Below are 19,995 nucleotides of genomic sequence, written 5' to 3'. Positions count from 1 at the left end.
CTGGGCAGGGCTCTGAGCAACCTGATGTAGCTGTAGGTGTCCCTGTTCATTGCAGGAGGGCTGGACCAGATGGTCTCTAAGGATCCCTTCCAATTCAAATGATTTTCTGATTCTTTGAAAAATTGTGGACGATTGTGGAAGTCCTTCGCTGAAAATAAAAGGCCAGATATGCTGGGAACACTGAACTCATTAACAACTCTGACTGCTAAACAGTGTTTCCTGGTTGGTGGAGTGGAAGTACTTGATATCAGAGGCAAAGGAGAGTTATTAAGGTCTCTGATGACAAATGGGAAGAAACAGAAAGGATAAACAGAAAAAAGCACTGACTATGTCCAGCAGTCTATGCAAATTCCAAGCCAGTGCAGACTCAGAATAGACTATAGACAATGTTATCTTTCAGTCCCAAGCTGGAGTCATGCAACAAACCCACGATTAAAGGATCATTTTCTTTTTCCTGTTTGTTTGTTTGCTTCTTTTTTCTTTTCTTTTGCTATGATAAACCTGTATGTACAGAGGTAAACAACATGGCTTACTGAGTGCTGCTGCACATCTTCCCAGCACTGCTTGAGGTCACCAACAGACAGCAGATACCCCCTGGAGAGGGTGGGGTTGTGACATGGCTGGGGGGGCCACCATCCCTTTATTCTGTAAAATGGCTCTGAGAGGATATTTTTTTACTATCTCACATATCTGGGATTGGAATCATAGAGTCACAGAGCCATTTGATTTGGGAGGGACCCTTAAAGGCCATCTGGTACAACCCTCCTGCAATGAACAGGGACACCTACAGCTACATCAGGTTGCTCAGAGCCCTGCCCAGCCTGACCTTGAATGTCTCCAGGAATGAGGCATCTACCACCTCTCTGGACAACCTGTGCCACTGCCTCACCACCTTTTTCCCTATATCCAACTCAAATTTCCTTTCTTTCAGTCTGAAACCATTTCCCCTTGTCCTATCACAACAGATTCTGCTAAAGAGTCTGTCCCCTTCTTTCTTAGAGTCCCCCTTTAGTTACTGAAAGGCCGCTCTCAGATCACCTCAGAGCCATCTCTCCTCCAGGCTGAACAGACCCAGCTCTCTCAGCCTGTCACTAGTCTGTAGCGTATCTAAATAGCACCTCCCCCATAAGGACAGGCTGAGAGAGCTGGGGCTCTTCAGCCCGGAGAAGAGAAGGGTCCAGGGGGACCTTATAACAGCCTTCCAGTGCCTGAAAGGGGCCTACAGGAAAGCTGGAGAGGGACTTCTTTTTATAAGGGCATGTAGTGACAGGGCAAGGGGAAATGGCTTTAAACTGGAAGAGGGTAGATTTAGACTAGATATTGGGAAGAAATTCTTTACTGTGAGGGTGGTGAGATACTGGAACAGGTTGCTCAGGGAGGTTGTGAATGCCCCCTCCCTGGAAGCACTCAAGACCAGGCTGGATGGGGCTTTGAGCAGCCTCGTCTAGATAGAGGCATCCCTGCCTATAGCAGGGGGATGGAGCTAGATGATCTTAAAGGTCCCTTCCAACCCAAACCATTCTATAATTCTATGACTTAGTGACAGTGTTTCTCACTGGCCTCAAGTTCTTCTCTTAAAAATCATGTTTTAAAAGTATGATGGTGTTTCAGTCTCTAGGGTAAAAAATGTAGTGCTGGGGTACGGGTATAACTGAGAGGCGCACAGAGCCTGCATATGCTCTTGGCTAGACTTCTGTGCTGGCTGTAATTTCTGTAGAGTAAACAACTAAACACTCACCAGGGCTTTGTGCACTTCTCCAGCTGGGTTCTTTGCACAGCCCCACCTTATTCCAGCAGTCTGGAATAGGAGAGAAGCCTGGAAAGCAGGTAGCCAGACCACTTGGAGCTCAGCTTTAAGTTGTCCCTAGGAGTATCAGAGCAATAGTGAAATGCATGTGATAAATGAGAGTCTTACCTTGGTAACCCTGTTGCAATGCAGAAGAGGTCCATAATATCCCTGGAGTTGCAGTATTTACTGAAGATCACCTTCCAAACCAAACAGCAGAAGGAGAAAAAAAAAAAAAAAAGGCAGAGGAGAAAAAGGACAATTAGTTCCCAGTGAGAGATGAACTCTATTTGGGCTCAAACTAGGACAATTTTAAGGCTAATTCTATTATTTCAATTATCTGATCTGACTCGTGAGCTGGAATATTTCTCCGCTCTAGCTTTAATACCTGTGCTTCATTTTGATAAAGGAAGAAAGCTCAGGAGACCTAATTGTGCTGCTCTGAAGCAGAGCAATAATGTATGACGACTGATGGCAGAAGGTATCTCACAATGCAGATGAGCTGCAGGATGGCAGCAACCACAGGTTTAATTAAGCAACACCCTGGATTTTGAAAGTGACTTTGTTTCTTCTAAACATATATCTTCCAGATACAGGGAGCTCTTTGGATAGTATTAAAAGTGCACTATTATTTGGGTTACTCCACCTTAAGTTTGCTGTAAGCAGAAGAGAGCATTTCACCCCGATCGTGCTCAGTTCCCTGTGGTCTATCAGCACTGTTCCTGATGCAAGGTCAGAGCTCACACCTTAAAAGGCCAGCGGTGAGACTGAGCACACAGCATTCACTTGACACTCCATGACATGATCCTACACTCCTGGTAGCACAGAGATGTCATGTGATGCCCAGCCCAGACCTTTGCTGCCCACAGAGGTCAAGCTGCAGAGGGAGAAGGTGGGATGCTCTGCCAGCAAGAAGGGTGTGGGTGTCTATTGATTGCTTGGGAAAACGTGAACTCCAGGAGTTTTGGAGGCAGCACCAGGCCCTGGACAGGCTGTGCTACAGGGAGCATGCTCTCTGACACTTTCCTCTGCCCATGCACACCTCCATGCTGTTGTTCCAGCGTGAGCTTTTCTGGCTTCTTGTCTCATCTACCACTCAGTTCACCTTACCCTGACTCCCATACACCCACACACCCAGCGTGACCTAAAGCTCCAGCTCTGTGCCCACTTGTAGCCCTGTAAGAGTATAGGCTGAGATCAATATGAGCATGCCTTTTGGAGCTGGAGGTTTAAGGAAACCTATCTCACCATCTTTCCTCCTGAAATACTGGAATAATCATGACAAAAACGCAATGTCTGGCCCCACTGACTCAGTCCTGCTGTGCATGAGATGTGATTCAACAAACCCTTATTCTGATGCTGGAGCAATACTTCAGGTCTCACTTTGCACTGGTGGTTAAAAGTCCTCTTATTTTTCAGCTGGGCATCATTAGCTGGATGACATCGATCTCCTCAAGAGACAGCTATGACTGATACAGAAACACACACTCACCTTCCCTGTTTCCTGACCCAAATGAAATTATAGTAGGTAATATATTTACATTGTAAATCCCAAGGCAATTGATTGCTGGGGTAGTTAGCGTTTGTTAGTGAGGAAATGGGTGGGATTAATGTCTGGGTGTGTTCTAAAAGGTTGTCCTAACTATTTCTGTGATTGACCCTTGTTTTCTAAAATACAGTAGCAATCAAAGCAATAAAGCAGAGCTAATTAGGTTCAGATAGTATGGAATCGTGCTTAGAGCAGAACGCAGCATCCCATTGGAGTGTTAGCTGCTAAAATTGGCTGACACAGTGCTGGGAAACTGCTCCTTTACCAACAGCTGGTACTTGCAGAAGTGGAGCAGATGACGTTAACTGTGTCTGAACACAGGGTAAAGGCTTGCGATATGGTGGGAAGTGCTACTTAAGGTATTGAAGTTTCTTTTTCTGGAGATCAGTTATTGACTGGAGCAGAGGAGAAGGTTAAAAATATATATTTAAAAAAAAAACCATTAAAGGTAAGAAAGGCGACCTGACTCACGGAAAGCAGCAGGAGCTGTCAGTGCACTGAGGAGGAACAGTAATGCCTCCCTTTACTCCATGCAATAGTGAAAGAGTGGGAAGCAAAACAAAGACTGTAGATATTATTTTCTAGATTATGAGCTACCCTCATACGTGCTGTATATCTTTCCGTACTTGACATTTCTTTTTAAGTTTTCTAAAAGTGGATTTGTGAATCACCCACTGTACTTTGATACTCATCTTGGGGTGTAAACGGCTGTTTCCAGCTGCTCCTTTTTTCCCCTCCTAATCACAGAGCACACGCTACTAAAGTTCTCTGCTTTTGCAACCTGCTGAGCTTTCCTGACCAACTTCCTTCTCTTTTAAAACAAAGCAGACAGCCTCAAACATTTCCCAGAACTGTGCAATTGTTCCTGTTATTGCCTGCATGTTTATGTTCCCAATAAAGCCAATGTCAGTTGTGTGTGTGTCTGTGGAATACAACTGGAAAGTATTTTGGATAGTGCTGTGGACTATTGATGGCTCCAGCACGGTATAGGAATCCAATTTGCCTCAAGTCCATTACCATAGCAGGGACATTAGCACCATGAAGCCAATATGACATTTGGCTTGTGGCTGTACTTCAGCCAGCTGGGACATACATTTTTTCCCGTGACTAGAGAAGGTGGTTGTCCTGCAGCTCTGAGGATAGTCAGCCCTCTTGGCCTTGGGTGAAGCAGCAAGTATCTTCTTCATACCCATGAAGACAGCAGATGTCCTGGAGCCGTTGCTATTTGGTCCACGTCTCCATGGTGATATTTTACTGGCACGGGTCATAGCTCTGACCCAGGTTCACAGTCAGTGTTGAGGGACTTCACCACCCTTCAGTCCTGTCGCAGCTCTCTCTGACCCAAAGTCCTTGTCTTTATTAGGTCCCTGTTCTTATCCTGGGTGGCAAGCCACTGCCATGATCATAGGATCACAGAACATTCCAGTTAAGAAGAAACCCAACAAGGATCATAGAGTCCAACTCCAGGCTCCACACAGCAAAAACAAAAATCAGACAGTATTTCTGGAAGTGCTGTCCAGAAGCTCTCTGAATTCTGGCACTCGGGGCCGTGCCCACAGCCCTGGGCAGCCCGTTCCATGCCCACCGCCCTGTGGTGCAGCCCCTGTCCCTAACCCCCAGCTGCCCCTCCCCTGACACAGCTCCATGCCGTTCCCTCGGGCCCTGTCGCTGTCACACAGAGCAGAGCTCAGCGCTGCCCCTCCGCTCCCTGTGAGGAGCTGCAGCCGCCATCAGGCCTCCCCTCAGCTCCTCTGCTCTGCGCTGAGCACACTGAGGGGCCTCAGCTGCTCCTCACACACCTTGCCCTCAGAGCCTTCCCCATCCTCATAGCCCTTTGACGTCCCAGAACTCCAGTCCCTGCAATAACACCCAGCACTGGAAGATAGCACTGCATTGAGCAGGACTGGGACCTTGCTGTGGAGCTCAACGGAGACCAAAGGCAGGAGAAGCACCAGTTTATAGAGCTGTGGTGGTGGGTTTTTACATGTTTCCCTAGATCATGCATCGGAAAAGCGCAGAGTTTGACACAGGTCAACACAGCCCAAAGAAGCCAGGGCTGCAATTGCTGATGTACCTCTTGCAAGGAAGAGGAGAGATGGGAACCCCAATATTGTCATTTCAGTAACTCTACACCAAGACCAAGAAGTAGCCACATGATTCAAGTGGGTGTTACACTCTGCCTGCTTTTGAGAGTAATGTGAAGAAAAGGGGGAAAAAATGATGAATAATGAATAATAACTGAGGCTTTTTGGAGTGGAAATAAGATGTTGATGAAGCATGCAGTAACTGTGAAGTAGGACAGCATGGCTCAAGAGTGATGCATGGCTCCCGGCTCAGAGATCTCTTCTGTGGGCTGAAACTGGAGGCTGCTCTCTGTCCTGGAGAAAGTTCTGCACTTTTTGGAAGCTCTTCCTCTGACAGGTCATTCTCTCTTGACCCATAGCATCCACTTTTGGCAGGGGATAAGGATTTTAAAAGGAGTAGAGATTAAGACCGCTGGTATCTGTCTGGCTTTCTTGCTCAGAGAACTACTTTAATATTGAGGGTCGTGATAGAGTTATCGTTACGAGACCACAGTGCTCACTCTATGACATACCAGTTTCCAACTAATCACATTATATTTTGCTATGAGATAGGATGGGTAAGAACATGGCCTACAAATCCAATTTCTGCTCTATATTTGATCCTGAGAACAGTTAATCCTCTCTGTACACTGCAAACCCTGTCCAGAGCGTTATCCTGTCCTGATGTATTGTTGGTAATTGAGTTTTCCAAGTATTTAACTAGCATTTGTTTGTTTTTTTACCCTACTAAAACTCCTCAGTGAATAATACAGGAACATTTTCAAAGCCGGTCTATCCCCAGTGTGTAATCTCAATTCCTTTTGCTTGCTGTATTCAAGATTTTTAGCACTTGCTGGTGATTTTTCATTCCTCCCAGTGAGCAATGTTCCGAGTCAGGGCTGAAAGAGTGGAGTTAAAGCAATCTGAAATGATAATCTTTGACTAATGAGACTGAAAGATATGTGTCAGAGAAGAGTCTGGTAAAACTCTGTTATGTATCTCACATGGACTATGGAAATTGTTGCTGCTTCTGTTGCAGCAGCTTTCATGGAGGATTTCTAAACAAGACAGAGGGCTGATGTGGATCTTTTCATTGTGGTTTTCCCTTTCTCTCCAGCAGTATTTGTTGTCCATATCAAAGTGAAACAGGATCCAGAGCTCTTAGGTAACGCTCTGCAGAAATCATTGATAGAAACTAATTTTTCAGACCTGTAAGCAAATAGATCTTCCTCAAAAAATAGTGATAAGAGCATCTACTTTATCAGGCACTGTTCCTGATATTCAGCAGAAGCCTTACCTAACAACCTGCATCTAAACATCTCTCAGGCTTCTTCTTTAAATTCAGATACAAATATTATAACATGAGCCCGGCTACCTCAAAGATATCTGTGTATTTTTTTCCCTTGCAATAATTAACAGCAGGTATTTGTGAAATCTCTCCATTTTGCTGAGCTTCAAATGTTAGACAGTATTAAAAATAGTTTGCCAGCTTTGCCATCTGTTAGATGCTGTAAGGAGCTTCACTAAGAGGGGAACAAAAAATAAGTGTGTGCATGCATAGGCCTGTATGAGAAAGAAAGAGCAAGGGCCCTTGGCCAAGAATCCAAACAAAAATAAAAACTCCCCCTGAACTCTCCAAACTCTGTCTGGGTTAGGCAGTGAGGAATGTGGCAGACATTTTACTTTCACTGTCCAGAGCTCATCATAGAATCGTAGCTTTTTATTGTGTGTGTGTAGGAAGGGACCCTTAGAGGCCATCTAGTCCAACTCCCCTGCAACGAACACTTAATGACACCTATAACACCTTATGGCACCTAACACCTAATGACACCAGGTTGCTCAGAGCCCTGTACAGCCTAACCCTCAATGTCTCAAGGTAAGACTGCTCCACAACCCCACTGATTTGCACCTAACTTTGAGCTGTGTAGTGTCTGGACATCATTCATTTCACCATGATACCTGAGTGAAATGTACAATGGGATTCATCTCACGTAACTAAGTGTTTACAGGTGAAGTGTCTCATCTACGTTGCCTGTCCAGACACTGAGTCTAATGAATATTGTCAGTAGAGGAAGAGGGCTACATAATTCCAAAGGGATAATCAGCCCACGTGTCTCCAAAATCCAGTTTAAGACTGGATGAATCATCCTCTGGAGATACCACCCTCCTCCCCAGTGCCTCTGGGGGAACTCACATGACTAGCTTGGAGTAGTCACCACTGACTCTTAGATGACTACGGTTTAGGTTTAGGTAGGGTGATGCCTATTGGTTTTCTGCTTATATACATTGCGCTGAAATGAGAAATAGGACTCAGGCAGAACTGAGGCATGTGGCTATGTGGTAAGTCATGGTTCCCATCCATTATAACATTCCTGAACAGAACGCTATGGGAAAGGAGGTCTTTCTCTTTTTAGGAAAGAGATTTTTTTTCTTTTGAGGAAAGAGAAAATGTTCATGATGCAATGGTATGGAAGTTCATTGAGAGGGACAGCATGGCAGAAATGGGCTCTGTCACTACAAGGAAGGACCTCATTGATTTTTTGAGGGTACGTAGAGAAAGGAAGTTACATTAAGGAGAGCTTTTTGCAATCTACTGACTATACTAAGAGACATACTGTCAATATTCAGTCCTGCAGCACTAATGACAGAATGCAACCAGGAACTAGCAAGGCTGATTTTGAGAAGCTGAGCTGAATTTTTTTAGTTTTTATACCAGACATAGAAATATTTCAACCTTTGACAAGTGACTGAAATGTTCATGCTCTAGCTTCTATTAACACAGAAAGGGCACACAATAGCTTCTAATGGAGTACTAAGCACAATTAACCCTGTAGCACTCTAATGCATTAGGCTCAAAGTATTTTGTAAACTAGGTAACGAGGATGCTTTGACACCAAATGTCCTCACTAAATGTGAATGAAGCTAGGCTGTTTGTTCCAAAATTATTCACAAAAATAATGATGTCTGACATTCCAGCATGGTTAATAATATAAGGCTTTTAGACATGTGATCTTAGTCAATACAGCAAGGAAAAGCAGTGAGAGGTGAAAGGCCAGTTGGTAGCTGTAGAGTTTAATGGCAAAAGTGCTAGAAACAAAATGCTTTCTTCTTGTTTCTACTACCCTGAGCATGTGAGGAACATACGTTGGTATGGTTTGCTTGTCCAAAAACTTCGGTACCACTAATGGAAGGTTGTTAAACCTTTGCATGAGGATGGACTGCAACAAATACCACTAGCTGGGGAGGATAGAGAGGAGAGGAAAGGGAAGAGAAAATGGCCTCCAGTATAACATTTTATGGCATTTTTAAAAAAGCCTGTTTTGAAGCCATTTTTACTTTTTCAAACGTTTACGTACTCCTCACACGCTGTAACATGCTGGAGTCTGAGAGACGCTGCTGTTCCTTTTTGCTGCTTTACAAGAACATCCAGCAGCTGCCTTGGGCTCACCAGGGCCAGCTTCAGTCACAGAGCCAGCATTGGTCAAGAGTGCTGGCCAGGCTCCGGATGCACTACCTCACACCCTCCATTGCCCGCAGAGACCTGCCAGTCATAGGAAAATGGCCTCGGTCCCACAGATACATAGTGAAGCCTCACAGAAGAGTCTACAAAGGATTTTGGCATTGGAGGAACCTGTGAATGACTTGCTAAGAGAATCACGGGAACTGTCTTGCAGCAATTAGGGATACAAAGACATTCAATGGCCTTGAACTGATCATCAAGCCACTATTTTTTGGCTGCGTTTTGTTTTTAATCTGAATTCAGTTCGGTGCGTTAAAAATAGCGCGGCAAGCTTTGGAAAAATCTGTTGGGTTTGCTGGAGTCTAGGCATTTATACCACAGTGGCTGCTGCTCTAATTAAAAAGAAAAGCTCACATGACAGAAACTATTCCCATACGCTGACATTTCAATGCAACAACTGCAACACCAAAACGCAATCGCTTCGCTTTGTTCCCTTTGTGCGTCTCAGGCCAAGGGGAGCAAGAGCTGTGGATATCTGGGTGTGCTGCTCAACGGGTTCGCTTGGTAGGCACGGGGAAAAGTACATTTTTCTGAGGAGGAGAGAGCTAATTACTCTGCTCGGCATCCAGAATGACTCAGTGAGCCAGTAAAATGGCTCCAAAATTCTTTACTTGCTTTGTGAAGGGGAAGAAATACCGCCGAGTGATTGCCTTGACTCGCTGACAAAGTCGGCGGTCCTCATTTTTCCAGTTCATTCAGGCTCTTGTACCCATTTGACTTTCCATCCTCGTTTCAAATATGATGTTGATTAAGACACTGGAAACAGAAATCCTCTCAAGTCAAGCATTTTCTCAGAGCAGCTCCTCACAACCGCGCGAGCAAAGCCACCACCCTTTGACATTTGGAAGTGAGAGCCATGAAGCCACCCACCCACCTGGGAACGTGGCCACTGACTGGCTCTGCTCTCACCCCTTTAATCTCAGAGCTCAAAACCAAGTGCTCCCCAGTCATTTCTGTGTGGAAAAGAAGAAATATATAATATATATATATATATATGGGTGTGATTTTCATGCTAATAGACTTTTAACTCGAAACAGTCAATAGGATTTTTTTCTTTTAAAAGCAGCCAAAGGGTTAATGACGTTGTGAAGGAAAATAAGACAGCAGAGCTGCAGTTGGTGGCTTGCTGGAGTTTTTCAGGCTTCTCAGCCGGCAGATGGGGGGGTTGGGTGCTCGACCCCATCTAGTGGCACTCTGGGATTGAGGAGAAATCTCTGTCTGCTGTGAGGTCTCCTTATCTTCCGTGAAACACGGGCACGATTCCGCACTCCGTTGTCTTCTCCTTTGGCTGAAGCAGGCCTGGCTGTGCGTGAGGGGGACACAGGTGTGTTTCTTAGCTACGTGAAGCCTTGGATGTGCATGCACTGCACAGAGGGATGTGAGTGACCAGGGAAGTGCCTTAGGAACTTTTATATATCTCTGGGAAAGAGCATCCTTTAGAAACAGATAAATTCTGTAGCGCTGATTCCCCCAGGTGTGCATCCACGTTGCGTAGGCACTGGTGAGACACTGATGAATTACGCTAAAACCCCATTTGTCGTTCAGCCCTGAGAACAAATGGCCTCTTTGAAGATGCCCTGTGCAGGGCACTGGCTCTGTAGCACTGCAAACCCTTTGATCTCCCTCCTCCAGCAGCCTGACTGGTCTATTCCCTCCACATTCACAGCTCTTCCTCCTCCAAGGGGCCTGTTCCATGTCCCTTGGCCAGGACACAGCTACCATCATCCTGAATCATAATCATAGAATGGCCTGGGTTGAAAAGGACCACAATGATCATCGAGTTTCAACACCCCTGCTATGTGCAGGGTTGCCAACCACTAGACCAGGCTGCCCAGAGCCACATCCAGAAGCCTTCTCCTGGCGGATGCAGAAGCCACCCCTTGTGTTGTGGGCTCTGACATTGGTAATCCTGCCCTGTTTGTCCCATGGACTGCATCTATTAAATGCCACCAAACTCTCCTCCAGCTCTGACCATTTCAGCAAAGCACTAAACCACATCCCTTTCCCCTCCTCACTGTACCTCTCTGGACCAGATGACACACAAACCTACTTAGCTCAGCTCAGCGCTTGCTGCAGGGCATTTCCCAGTGTTCATCTGCAAAGTGTAGGCTCCCAGGGGTGGCGGCCACCCTTTGAGCCTGGGGCATCCCTTCCTTTCCTCCGGTGCAGAGGGCAAACAATGACCCCTAAAGTCATCAGTGTGACCCGAGGTCCTGTAGCATGGGCAGCCCTGTTACAGGGCTCTGCCAGACCCAGCAAGTCAGCTGCAAGTTGGAGCTGAGCACTTTCAAACTCAGCAAGGCCTGCTCTAATGAAGCTCATACCTCATTACCGGCTCAGCATTGATTTAATGAGTTCCCTTTAGAAGTCTCCAATACCGCATTCCTCAGAAGATTAAGGGCTGCTTTTTGTCCTAGCCATGTTGTTACCGAGGAGGCATGAGGATCAGCGCTATGCCCTGCTTACCCCTGGGTGAACCCCCATTTAAGCAGTATGTTTACAGCAGGAATCCTTCCAAACACTGCACAGATGGAATTTCACATCTGACAAAAGAAACAGATAACGTTTATCAGGCCAGAAAAGAAAAATAATACTTAACGCTGGCTGGGTTTTCATTTGCTTGCCCGTGCGCTTTGGTTTCTCCTGTGTTTTCGGTGACAAAAGTACTCTCCAGAGAAAGGCTCTGAGAAACGCTCTTGTTTATAAACTCACCCCAGTGGAAATGACAGCCATTGCGATTGACTGACACCTCTGGAAGCGCGCTCTCCCAGCAGCAGCCTCCCCAGGGCCCTCTTTCCGACGGCGGTGCCCATGCAGTGAGGCTGCGGGGGTCCCCCAGGCAGTGACAGGGGACCGCAGGGGCTGCTAGCTCTGCCTTTGCCTGGATACACTGATACAGGAGAAAGGAGGGATGGGGAAGGGCATCTTTGCTGTTTCTTTTTAAAGGGGCAACGAACAGCACAGATGTGTGAAAGGAACTCCAAGCAGGAGCACGGGGGGGACGAGGAATTCTGGAAGTCAGAGCTGAGTTGCTCGTGAGCCTCTTGGTGGCTTTAGCTTTGGTGCATGAAAGGCATTCATTCGCTCTGTGGCCAAGGAACTGTCGGCAGAAAGAAGGAAAAGAGGACGGACTTGCAGGAATGCCAAAGCATTTTTCTGTCTAAAAGCTCCGGGCTCTCTCCTGAATGGCGTGAGCTCTGTCCTTCAGCCAGAACACGCTTCCCCCACGGCTTCCCCTGTGCCGTGGCCCTTGGCTAAGCCAGGTGGGGAACGGGAGCTCGAGATCCTATTAACGTCTATCGATACTGACGAACGGCTTCACAAGTGCGGCGGGGGCTCCCGCACCGCTGCCGCACAGCAGCACCCGGCACCTGCCCGCCCTGTAGCTTCTCCCTAGGAAAACTCACCCCCCGGCCAGGCAATCCCACACAGCTCCGTGCCCTTCGGCATCACTCTGCAGGCAAAACTTTGCAAACTATCGGGAGGCTGCTCTCAGAGAGGGGTCCCGCACCTCTGTCAGGATCCTGCCAGCCGCACCGGGTGCTCACGGGCCGCCGGCTGCCCCCTTCCCCTTTAAATAAAAATCAGAAGCCTCTCCAGACCCCCCTCCCTTTGAACAGAGGCTGAATGCATCGCGCGTCCGACTCGCCGTGCAGGAATAGGGCGCTCAGTGCACACACCGCCTGCACCACCGCCGCGTCCGGAGACGCCGCTCAGTGAAAAACAGCGAAAGTACCTTTTGAATTCTTCCATCAATATCCAAATAAATACACTTGGGCCGGTAAGTTGAAGAGGCAGATCCCATCTTGCTACAGTTGGGCTTTTACCGGGCTTCCCACCAGAGCGGAAAACAAGGCTTATCCCACCAGGCTGAGCCACCGCTGCCTGGCAGCTCGGTGTCCCCGCTCCGCTGTGTCCCACGGCACTCTCATTCTGGGAAGGTCCCTCCTCTAACGTGCACGCGTTGTTTGTGCCCGTCTCCCCGCCACCTCCTTCCCGTGGTGCTCCCCTCCGCATCCAGCTGCCGTGGGCAGGAGGGGACGTGGCTCCAGACGCGTCCATTCCCATGGCAACAGCCCTTTTTGGCATTCCCGTGGTACACGCCAAGCCGAATGGCACTTATGGACGGGGGGGGGGGGGGAGACCTCCTCCATCAGCGTGCTGAGAGATGTCATTCATTTGTGTGTTGAGACGGGACCGTAATTGCTAATCAGTGCTGACACTCTCAGTGTCAGCAGGCTGGAGGTACCCTTATCCACCCGCGGGGGCTGCCTTCGCCAAAACCATGCAGTTTGATTTCCACACCCCTCCTGACATTGTTACATGGAAAGGGAAAGATGGAAAGGGAAAGCTGTGGCCATACAGCTGCGAGTCCCAAAAGCACGAAGGAAACACAAAGCCCGTACTCTCTCCTGAAGGAATGGGGAGTGCAAAGCATCCTGGGAAGCACATCCAAGGTGTAGCCAAAAAGCCAGAGGGGAGCAAAGCGCACGATGGCCAACCCTCTGAGAAGACACCAGGTGTCATCTGCTGTGTGTCCACACCACTCCGCTGTGTCCATGCTCACTGGCAGCTGGAAGATCAGCGGTGGTAACGCTGGGTCACAGAGGGGAGACGACCTGGAGACAGCCACTCCTCTGCCCTTGCATGGCACAGGCTGTGAGCACGGTGTGGCTGAGAGTTGCTTTTTCTGGGGCCTTCACCTTTTTTTTTTCTGAAGCTTTCGGGAGAGAGCCCTGTAGGGCTGTAGAGCATCCCACCGGCTATCCCATTGGCCATCCTATTGGTCATTCTATCAGATATCCCATTAACTGTCCTACAGACTATGTCACTGATTGTCCCATTGGCTATCCCACTGGATGTTTTATCAGCCGCTCTCTCCTTTCCTGCTCTTTCTGTTTTGCTTCTCTTGGGATATTTTTTGCCACCACGAGTCAGGGCTGCTAATGACTGAACTGCTGGTTACAGCAGTATGAGCTCCTCCATCGTGTCTATGGCAGAAACTGACTTCTTCAGTTCAGCTTTAACTCTTTTCTGTATGCCTACGGAAAGCGTAGGACTTTTCTGTGTGTGGAAATTTTTACTGGCTTCTTTGCACATTTCTTTTATATGCTGTCAGGTTTCCACAGGACCAGGCCTGGAAATGATCATATTTGATGCTAATTAGAGATTGCTAACACTGAGGCCTTTATATAATCTGTCTATCTGGACCTCGAAATCCTGTATTGAGCCCTCACCGTGTAGCAGTTCAGTTCCTCACCTTGCTCGTAGCTCCAGCTCCATTTCTTGGTCATCTCAGCAGCCATGATCATGCACATGGCCCACATTCCACAGCAAAGCCCCAGAGACATGGGCTGACAGGCAACTGCAGCATGTTCTGACATGGCTGGGCTGGAGTCCAGGGTGTGAGATATGCAGCCTCATGGGCTAGAGGTGCAGCTTTGTTCACTGTGGGTGCAGCCTTGCTCTTTAATACAACAATGCTGGCCACCACAGCGATAATAGGCTCTTTACTATGTTTACAGTCATTGTTAAAATTCTGGTACCAGTGGTTCTTGCTTCTACAATTACAGAACAGAATGACAGATCATCTGGATCAGAAGGGACCCTTAAAGGTCATCTGGTCCAACTGCCCCGCAATGAACAGGGACACATACAGCTACATCAGGTTCCTCAGAGTCCCATCCAGCCTGACCTTGAATGTCTCCAGGGACAGGGCATCCACTGCCTCTCTGGGCAACCTGTGCCAGCACCTCATTGGCTTGAAACTTTCAGATGCCAGCTCAAATCATGGGAAAGACACACACTTATCCATGTGTGAAGTACTGGCTTGGAGAAAGACAAGAGGCCATGGGCTAGAATAGGGCATGGCAAACTAGAATACAGGAGGATCTATCTAAACATTTGGAAACAATTTCTCACAGTGCAGGTGATGGAGCACTGGCACAGGCTGCCCAGAGGCTGTGGGGTCTCCTCCTCAGAGACCATCAAAACCCAACTGGATGTGGGCCTGGGTACCCTGCTCTGGGTGTCCCTGCTGGAGCTGGGCTTGGCCCAGATGGACCCAGAGGGCTCTTCCAACCCCAAGTGGTCTGTGATTGGATGAAGAGCAGTCCCAGGCCACAGGTGATTCTTTCACTTCATGAAAGCTCTCTGCTTTCCACTTCCCCCTCTTAGTTTCCCAGTCCCATCTCCGTAATCCAGCTCTCTGTTCCAAGACCTTCATTTGAAGTATTTTCATGGATCCAAGAGTCCCCAAGTGCCTTGCAACCTCGCCTTTGGCCCAGCTGTATACTGTGTGAAGGATGAGATGCATGCACGCACACACAAACCCTAGCCAACCACTAATGGCAGATGCAGCCAGCATGCTGGAGCCCTGTTGCAGAGCTTCTGGGAAAGCCCAGCTATAAAATCTGTGTTTTCATAAGGTTGTGGAAGAAATCAGCAGATCCGACTGGAACCTTCAATAGCTGACGGGGAAAATGTAAATGAAATTAACTGTGTCTGGAGTCACTTGTTACATCATTTAGAGGGCTGAGAGCCAAGAAGTGGAAAAGTAAATTCCCTCTACTGGACAAGGTTGGCTCGTGTTCTTGGCAAGCAAGTCTGAATGGGGGACCACAGCTTGCGCTCCCAAACAGGAGGTAAGCAACCCAGGGCTCTACTGGGCGAAAACTGCCTGGCGTTTTACACAGCATGGGAAAGTAAAGTATCCTCAGATGCATATTCTGGGTTGCTGCCATCTGAACAGCTCAGTGCTGCTCAGCTCTCAGCGCCTATCAACGCTTTCCATTTCTCTGACAAGCAGACATCCTGAAGTTTTGTGACAACCCCAGGATTAACAAAAGGCGACTGACATTGGCACCAGCCTTGTGTGTGCATGGGATGGGGGCCTGGGGAAAGGAGGTCTGCATGCTTCTAGGTGAAAGAGGTGACATGGGAAGAGAGAAGGAACTGTACTGGAAGAGATACGATGGCTGGGAAAAGTTGCTCTGCACGGGTGGGACTGCTCAGCAGGCTGGATGTGTTGACAAACTGAGGGCACTGGGTGGGAGATGGTTCCTCAGCTGTGGCAAACCAGCATGCCATGGAAAATGCCTGGACGCCTACCTGTGCTACTCACTGCAGGGTACCTGCTTTAGCAGAGGGTTTGGACTCAATGATCTCTTGAGTCTCCTTTCCAATCCCTGCAATTCTGTGATTCCACGAAAGGCACAGCCACGTGAACCTTTGGTGGGTCGGCATTAAGGGACACACATAACACTTTCCCACATATTTTCTCATATTTTTTCTGTTTGCATAGAGCCTTCAGTGCAGTTTCCTCTAATGGGCAGAAGTCCATTGTATTTTCTCCATACAAGAGATTAAATGTCTCATCTTTTAGTGTGGGAGGCCAGAACAGAGCCACAGATACAGTGTGAAAAAGATGACAAAAGCTCCATGGGCCCAGGCAGTGCTGAAAATCCTCTGCTGTAGCAGAAAACTGAACGCTGTATGAAATAAGGACATTTTAAACACTTTTGCAGTTTCTGAAACTAGATTGAGTTCAGTGACGCCATTCATTCCCTGGGAGAGCGTTACCTAGACAATCACCCATTATACATCCCTCCATTAGCATCGTCAACATTGCTGGAAGCCACAGGTCACGACCAAAGCAAGTCAGAAGATGAGATGAGAAATCATTAGTGTCTACTTTCAAATAACACATTTCTGATCTTTCTTTTTACTCATCTCTGTTTTTTTTTTGTTGTTGTTTTTTTTTTGAATTTGCTGCTTCATCCAGGTCATGTACGTGAGCTTTCCTCTGCAAGTTTGAAAGCCAGAGATGTTCACCAAGGAACAAAATTGAACTGGGACTTTCACGCCACAACAAGGCTCCGGTTCCTGAGGAAAACAGTAAATAGAATACAATTGATGGTACGGTCAGGAGAGGGGGCAGCGCTGACGTATTATAGGAAATGAAATGGAAGCGCCTTATGGAGTGGCTGGCGGGCCTTGCACGAAAACAGTTGTATTTTGGTCAGTATATTTCACTATCCTTTCACCCTGCTCCGTTTGGTTCTGTCCCACGCAGCTTCCTCCTCAGTTTGCACCACAGTGCTGTGTCTCATCCCACACTCCCTCCTCTTCCTGAGCCCCTGCTTGTTCAGACGGTCCCAAGCAAGCCCCAAGACCAGCAACATTTGTGTTGAGATGTGAATGCTGAAGTTCAAGATATTGCAAGAGGTAAGGGAAAACAGCTCAAGGCAGTATTTCCCTTCCTACATCCTGCACAGACAAGGACTTAGCATGTTTGTTGCCCAAGGAGGCCACCCAGCCTCCAGGCACAAGGGCAGGGTGTCCAAAGGCCATCTGTCCAGCAGCCAGGAACCATGGAGACTATGTCCAGGTTTCAGGTTCGGGAACAGTTGCAGTGACACAGGGGACAAGAGACACCACTTTCCAAGCCCTCCTCCTGTCTCCTGGGTTAATCCTAGGTTGGTGACCACATGCAGGGTTTGGGTGTGCCTTCTGCACCCCCCTGGGGCAGGCAGTGGTCAGCCTTTCCATCCCTTGTTCTGCCTCTGGGAGTCATCAGAGCTCATTGCTGCTTTTCATCTCCAGGCCTGTGTGCTACCCACAGCCTTGTGTAACAGATTGATGTCCCGAGGTCCTGCTGACATGTGTGCCATAAACACGGCTTCCTCAACTGTGTCAGAGTGATGAGACTCCCTTAGCAGCGCCCTTCTTGTTGGAGGGGCAGCCCTGCTCAGGCTGGGGCTCAGAGGCCAAGGCAGCAATCCCTCTGTCTTTTCACAACTGCGTGGCCATTGTCCTTTGAAACAAGCCATGGGCACTACAAATTGCACAACCATGGGCTGACCAGCAGCCACCTGAGGGAAATCAGGGTTTGCCAAGGGCCACCACCGAACAACAAGAGCAACTTTCCCTTTTCTGCACGGGGGCATTGGTTATTGGTATGCTGCCAGGAGAGCAGCTCAGGGATCATCAGCAGCCTGCTGCCATCCCTAACAGCCCTCAGCTGCTGGCTGTTATTGGGAAACTTCTCCCAGAGAGGCTTCATTAGTGGCTCGATCTTCTGCAACACAGATACGTTTCTGTCCTAGTTTTTCACCCTCTCCCTTTTCCCTCCTCTCTTTATCCTTCTCCTTTGAGTGTTTTTCACTGGATTCACTTTGGATTTTTTTAATCTTTGTTTTTAAATCCTTACCCTCTCATCTTCAGCCACTGCCACGCAATCTGGACATCGAATGGGAAGCTTTCTTCCTCCCTGATTCTCTCCCTCTGCCCAAGTGTTTGATGAAAATGCACCGTTGGCTGTCAGTCACTGTCTCAAAAGAGAGGCATGAACCTCTCATAGGCAGCAAATAAGTTTACTGACAAGAAACCGAGAAGAAATTTTCTGGGCATAAAGAAAAACAACAAAAACCCAGCAGCCCTCCATTAAAAAGTGAACAAAGTTGTGGCTGGCTCTGCTTTCCAGCTCTACTCCTTTTACCTCCACTTCTGCTTTATGCAGTTTCTCTTGCTGCTCATTCCCTCTCCATATCCCCTGATCACTGCTCCCTGCTACCTGCCCTGTACCTTCACCTTGGCTGGGAGTGCTCCATGCTCTTTCCTCTGCCCCATTTCATCTCAGGGGCTCAGTTTCCACACTGTTTTCCATTTGCCTCTCCTGCCAGCAGTGCAACCCCGCTCTCCTCCATCCCACTGCCCAAGGAATGGTGCTAGTGAGCAGAAGAAAAGCTACAGAGACAGAATTACTTATCAGCAAAATATGATTTCTGCAGAGTAGCCAAGTCTTGCTTGCTTTGGAGCCTATGAGAACTTATCCCTTGCATTTGGCAGGGAGAAGGCCAAAGGCAACACATCACTTAATAAAGTGGTGCATTTGGTCTGCTTTTATTTGTCTTCCACACGTTCTCCTCCCCTCCTCCAAGCAAACACCATCATGTTCATGGAGCAAGCAACCAAGATTGGAGCTGTGTTTGGCAAAGCGTGCCTGTGTCTAAAGAGCTGCTTCTCAGAAGCCAGCTTGGTTTGCCTGTACATTGCTGTGTACAGGTGCACCTGGGTGTCTCACATGTCTGGGTTACCATAAATTAACTATTGCTACAGTCAACCGGTGAAAGTTGTCCCATTTTTCAAGACGTGTAAGAAAGAAAACCCTGGCTATTATAGGCCTGTCAGTCCCCCTTCAGTGCCCGGTGAAATTATGGAGAAGATTATTCCGGGAGTTATTGAAAAACACTTGAAAGACAATGCAGTCATTAGTCATAGCCAACACAGGTTCACAAGGGGAAAGTCCTGTTTAATGAACTTAATTTCCTTTTACGATGGGGTTACTCACCTACCTGAACAATGGAAGCCAGTTGATGTAATCGTTTGGTATTTCAGCAGAGCTCTTGATATTGTTTCTCACAGTATTCTCCTGGACAGAAACACAATATGATGGGTGAGCTGATGGGTCAGGCTCAAAGGGTTATACATTCAACGGGGCTACACCAAGCTGGCAGTCAGATACTAGGGGGGTTCCACAGGACTCCATTTTAAGGCCAGTTCTCTTCAACGCATTCACCAATGATCTGGATAAAGAACTTGAAGGTATGCTTAGTAAATTTGCAGACAGCACTACGCTGGAAGGAGCTGTTGACTCTATTGAGGGTGGAGAGGCCTTGAAGAGAGATCTGAACAAACTGGAGGGCTGGGTAATCATCAGCCACACACAGCTCAAGAAGAGTAAGTGCTGCACCTAGAACCAAGGACATCCCTGCATATATGTACCGACTTGGGGCCAGAGGCAGGAGAGCAGCCCCATGGAAAGGAACCTGGGGGTTCTGGCTGATGGCAAGCTGGACCTGAGCCAGCAAAGTGCACTGGAGCCAAATGGACAACCGTACCCAGGGGGCACCAGGCCCAGCTCTGTTGCCCTCTGGTGCCAGCAACAAGGCCCGAGGGAACGGCATGGAGCTGTGTCAGGGGAGGGGCAGCTGGGGGTTAGGGACAGGGGCTGCACCACAGGGCGGTGGGCATGGAATGGGCTGCCCAGGGCTGTGGGCACGGCCCCGAGTGCTGG

General features: G+C 48.0%; 1 protein-coding gene across 3 annotated transcripts in view; it reads right to left on the bottom strand.

The window, feature by feature from the left end:
• PDE9A (phosphodiesterase 9A) overlaps positions 1 to 12,908 on the bottom strand; it is a 43,118-nt gene extending 30,210 nt beyond the window's left edge. Inside the window, exons 1-2 of one of the 3 annotated variants that reach the window (XM_416748.8) lie at positions 12,655 to 12,908; positions 1,916 to 1,986 (exon numbers count right to left, since the gene is read on the bottom strand). In XM_416748.8, coding sequence (XP_416748.3) covers positions 1,916 to 1,986; positions 12,655 to 12,723 — 140 coding nt within the window. In that variant the 5' untranslated portion in view covers positions 12,724 to 12,908. Of the gene's footprint in view, positions 1 to 1,915; positions 1,987 to 4,428; positions 4,543 to 11,630; positions 12,278 to 12,654 lie in introns of those variants that run through there. The other 2 variants (XM_046905873.1, XM_040652527.1) reach the window with 2 other exon arrangements.
• Between the last annotated feature and the right edge of the window lie 7,087 nt (positions 12,909 to 19,995).

Source organism: Gallus gallus, chromosome 1 (assembly GCF_016699485.2).
Source record: "Gallus gallus isolate bGalGal1 chromosome 1, bGalGal1.mat.broiler.GRCg7b, whole genome shotgun sequence".
Taxonomy (NCBI): domain Eukaryota; kingdom Metazoa; phylum Chordata; class Aves; order Galliformes; family Phasianidae; genus Gallus; species Gallus gallus.
This window is presented reverse-complemented; position numbering and strand designations above follow the sequence as displayed.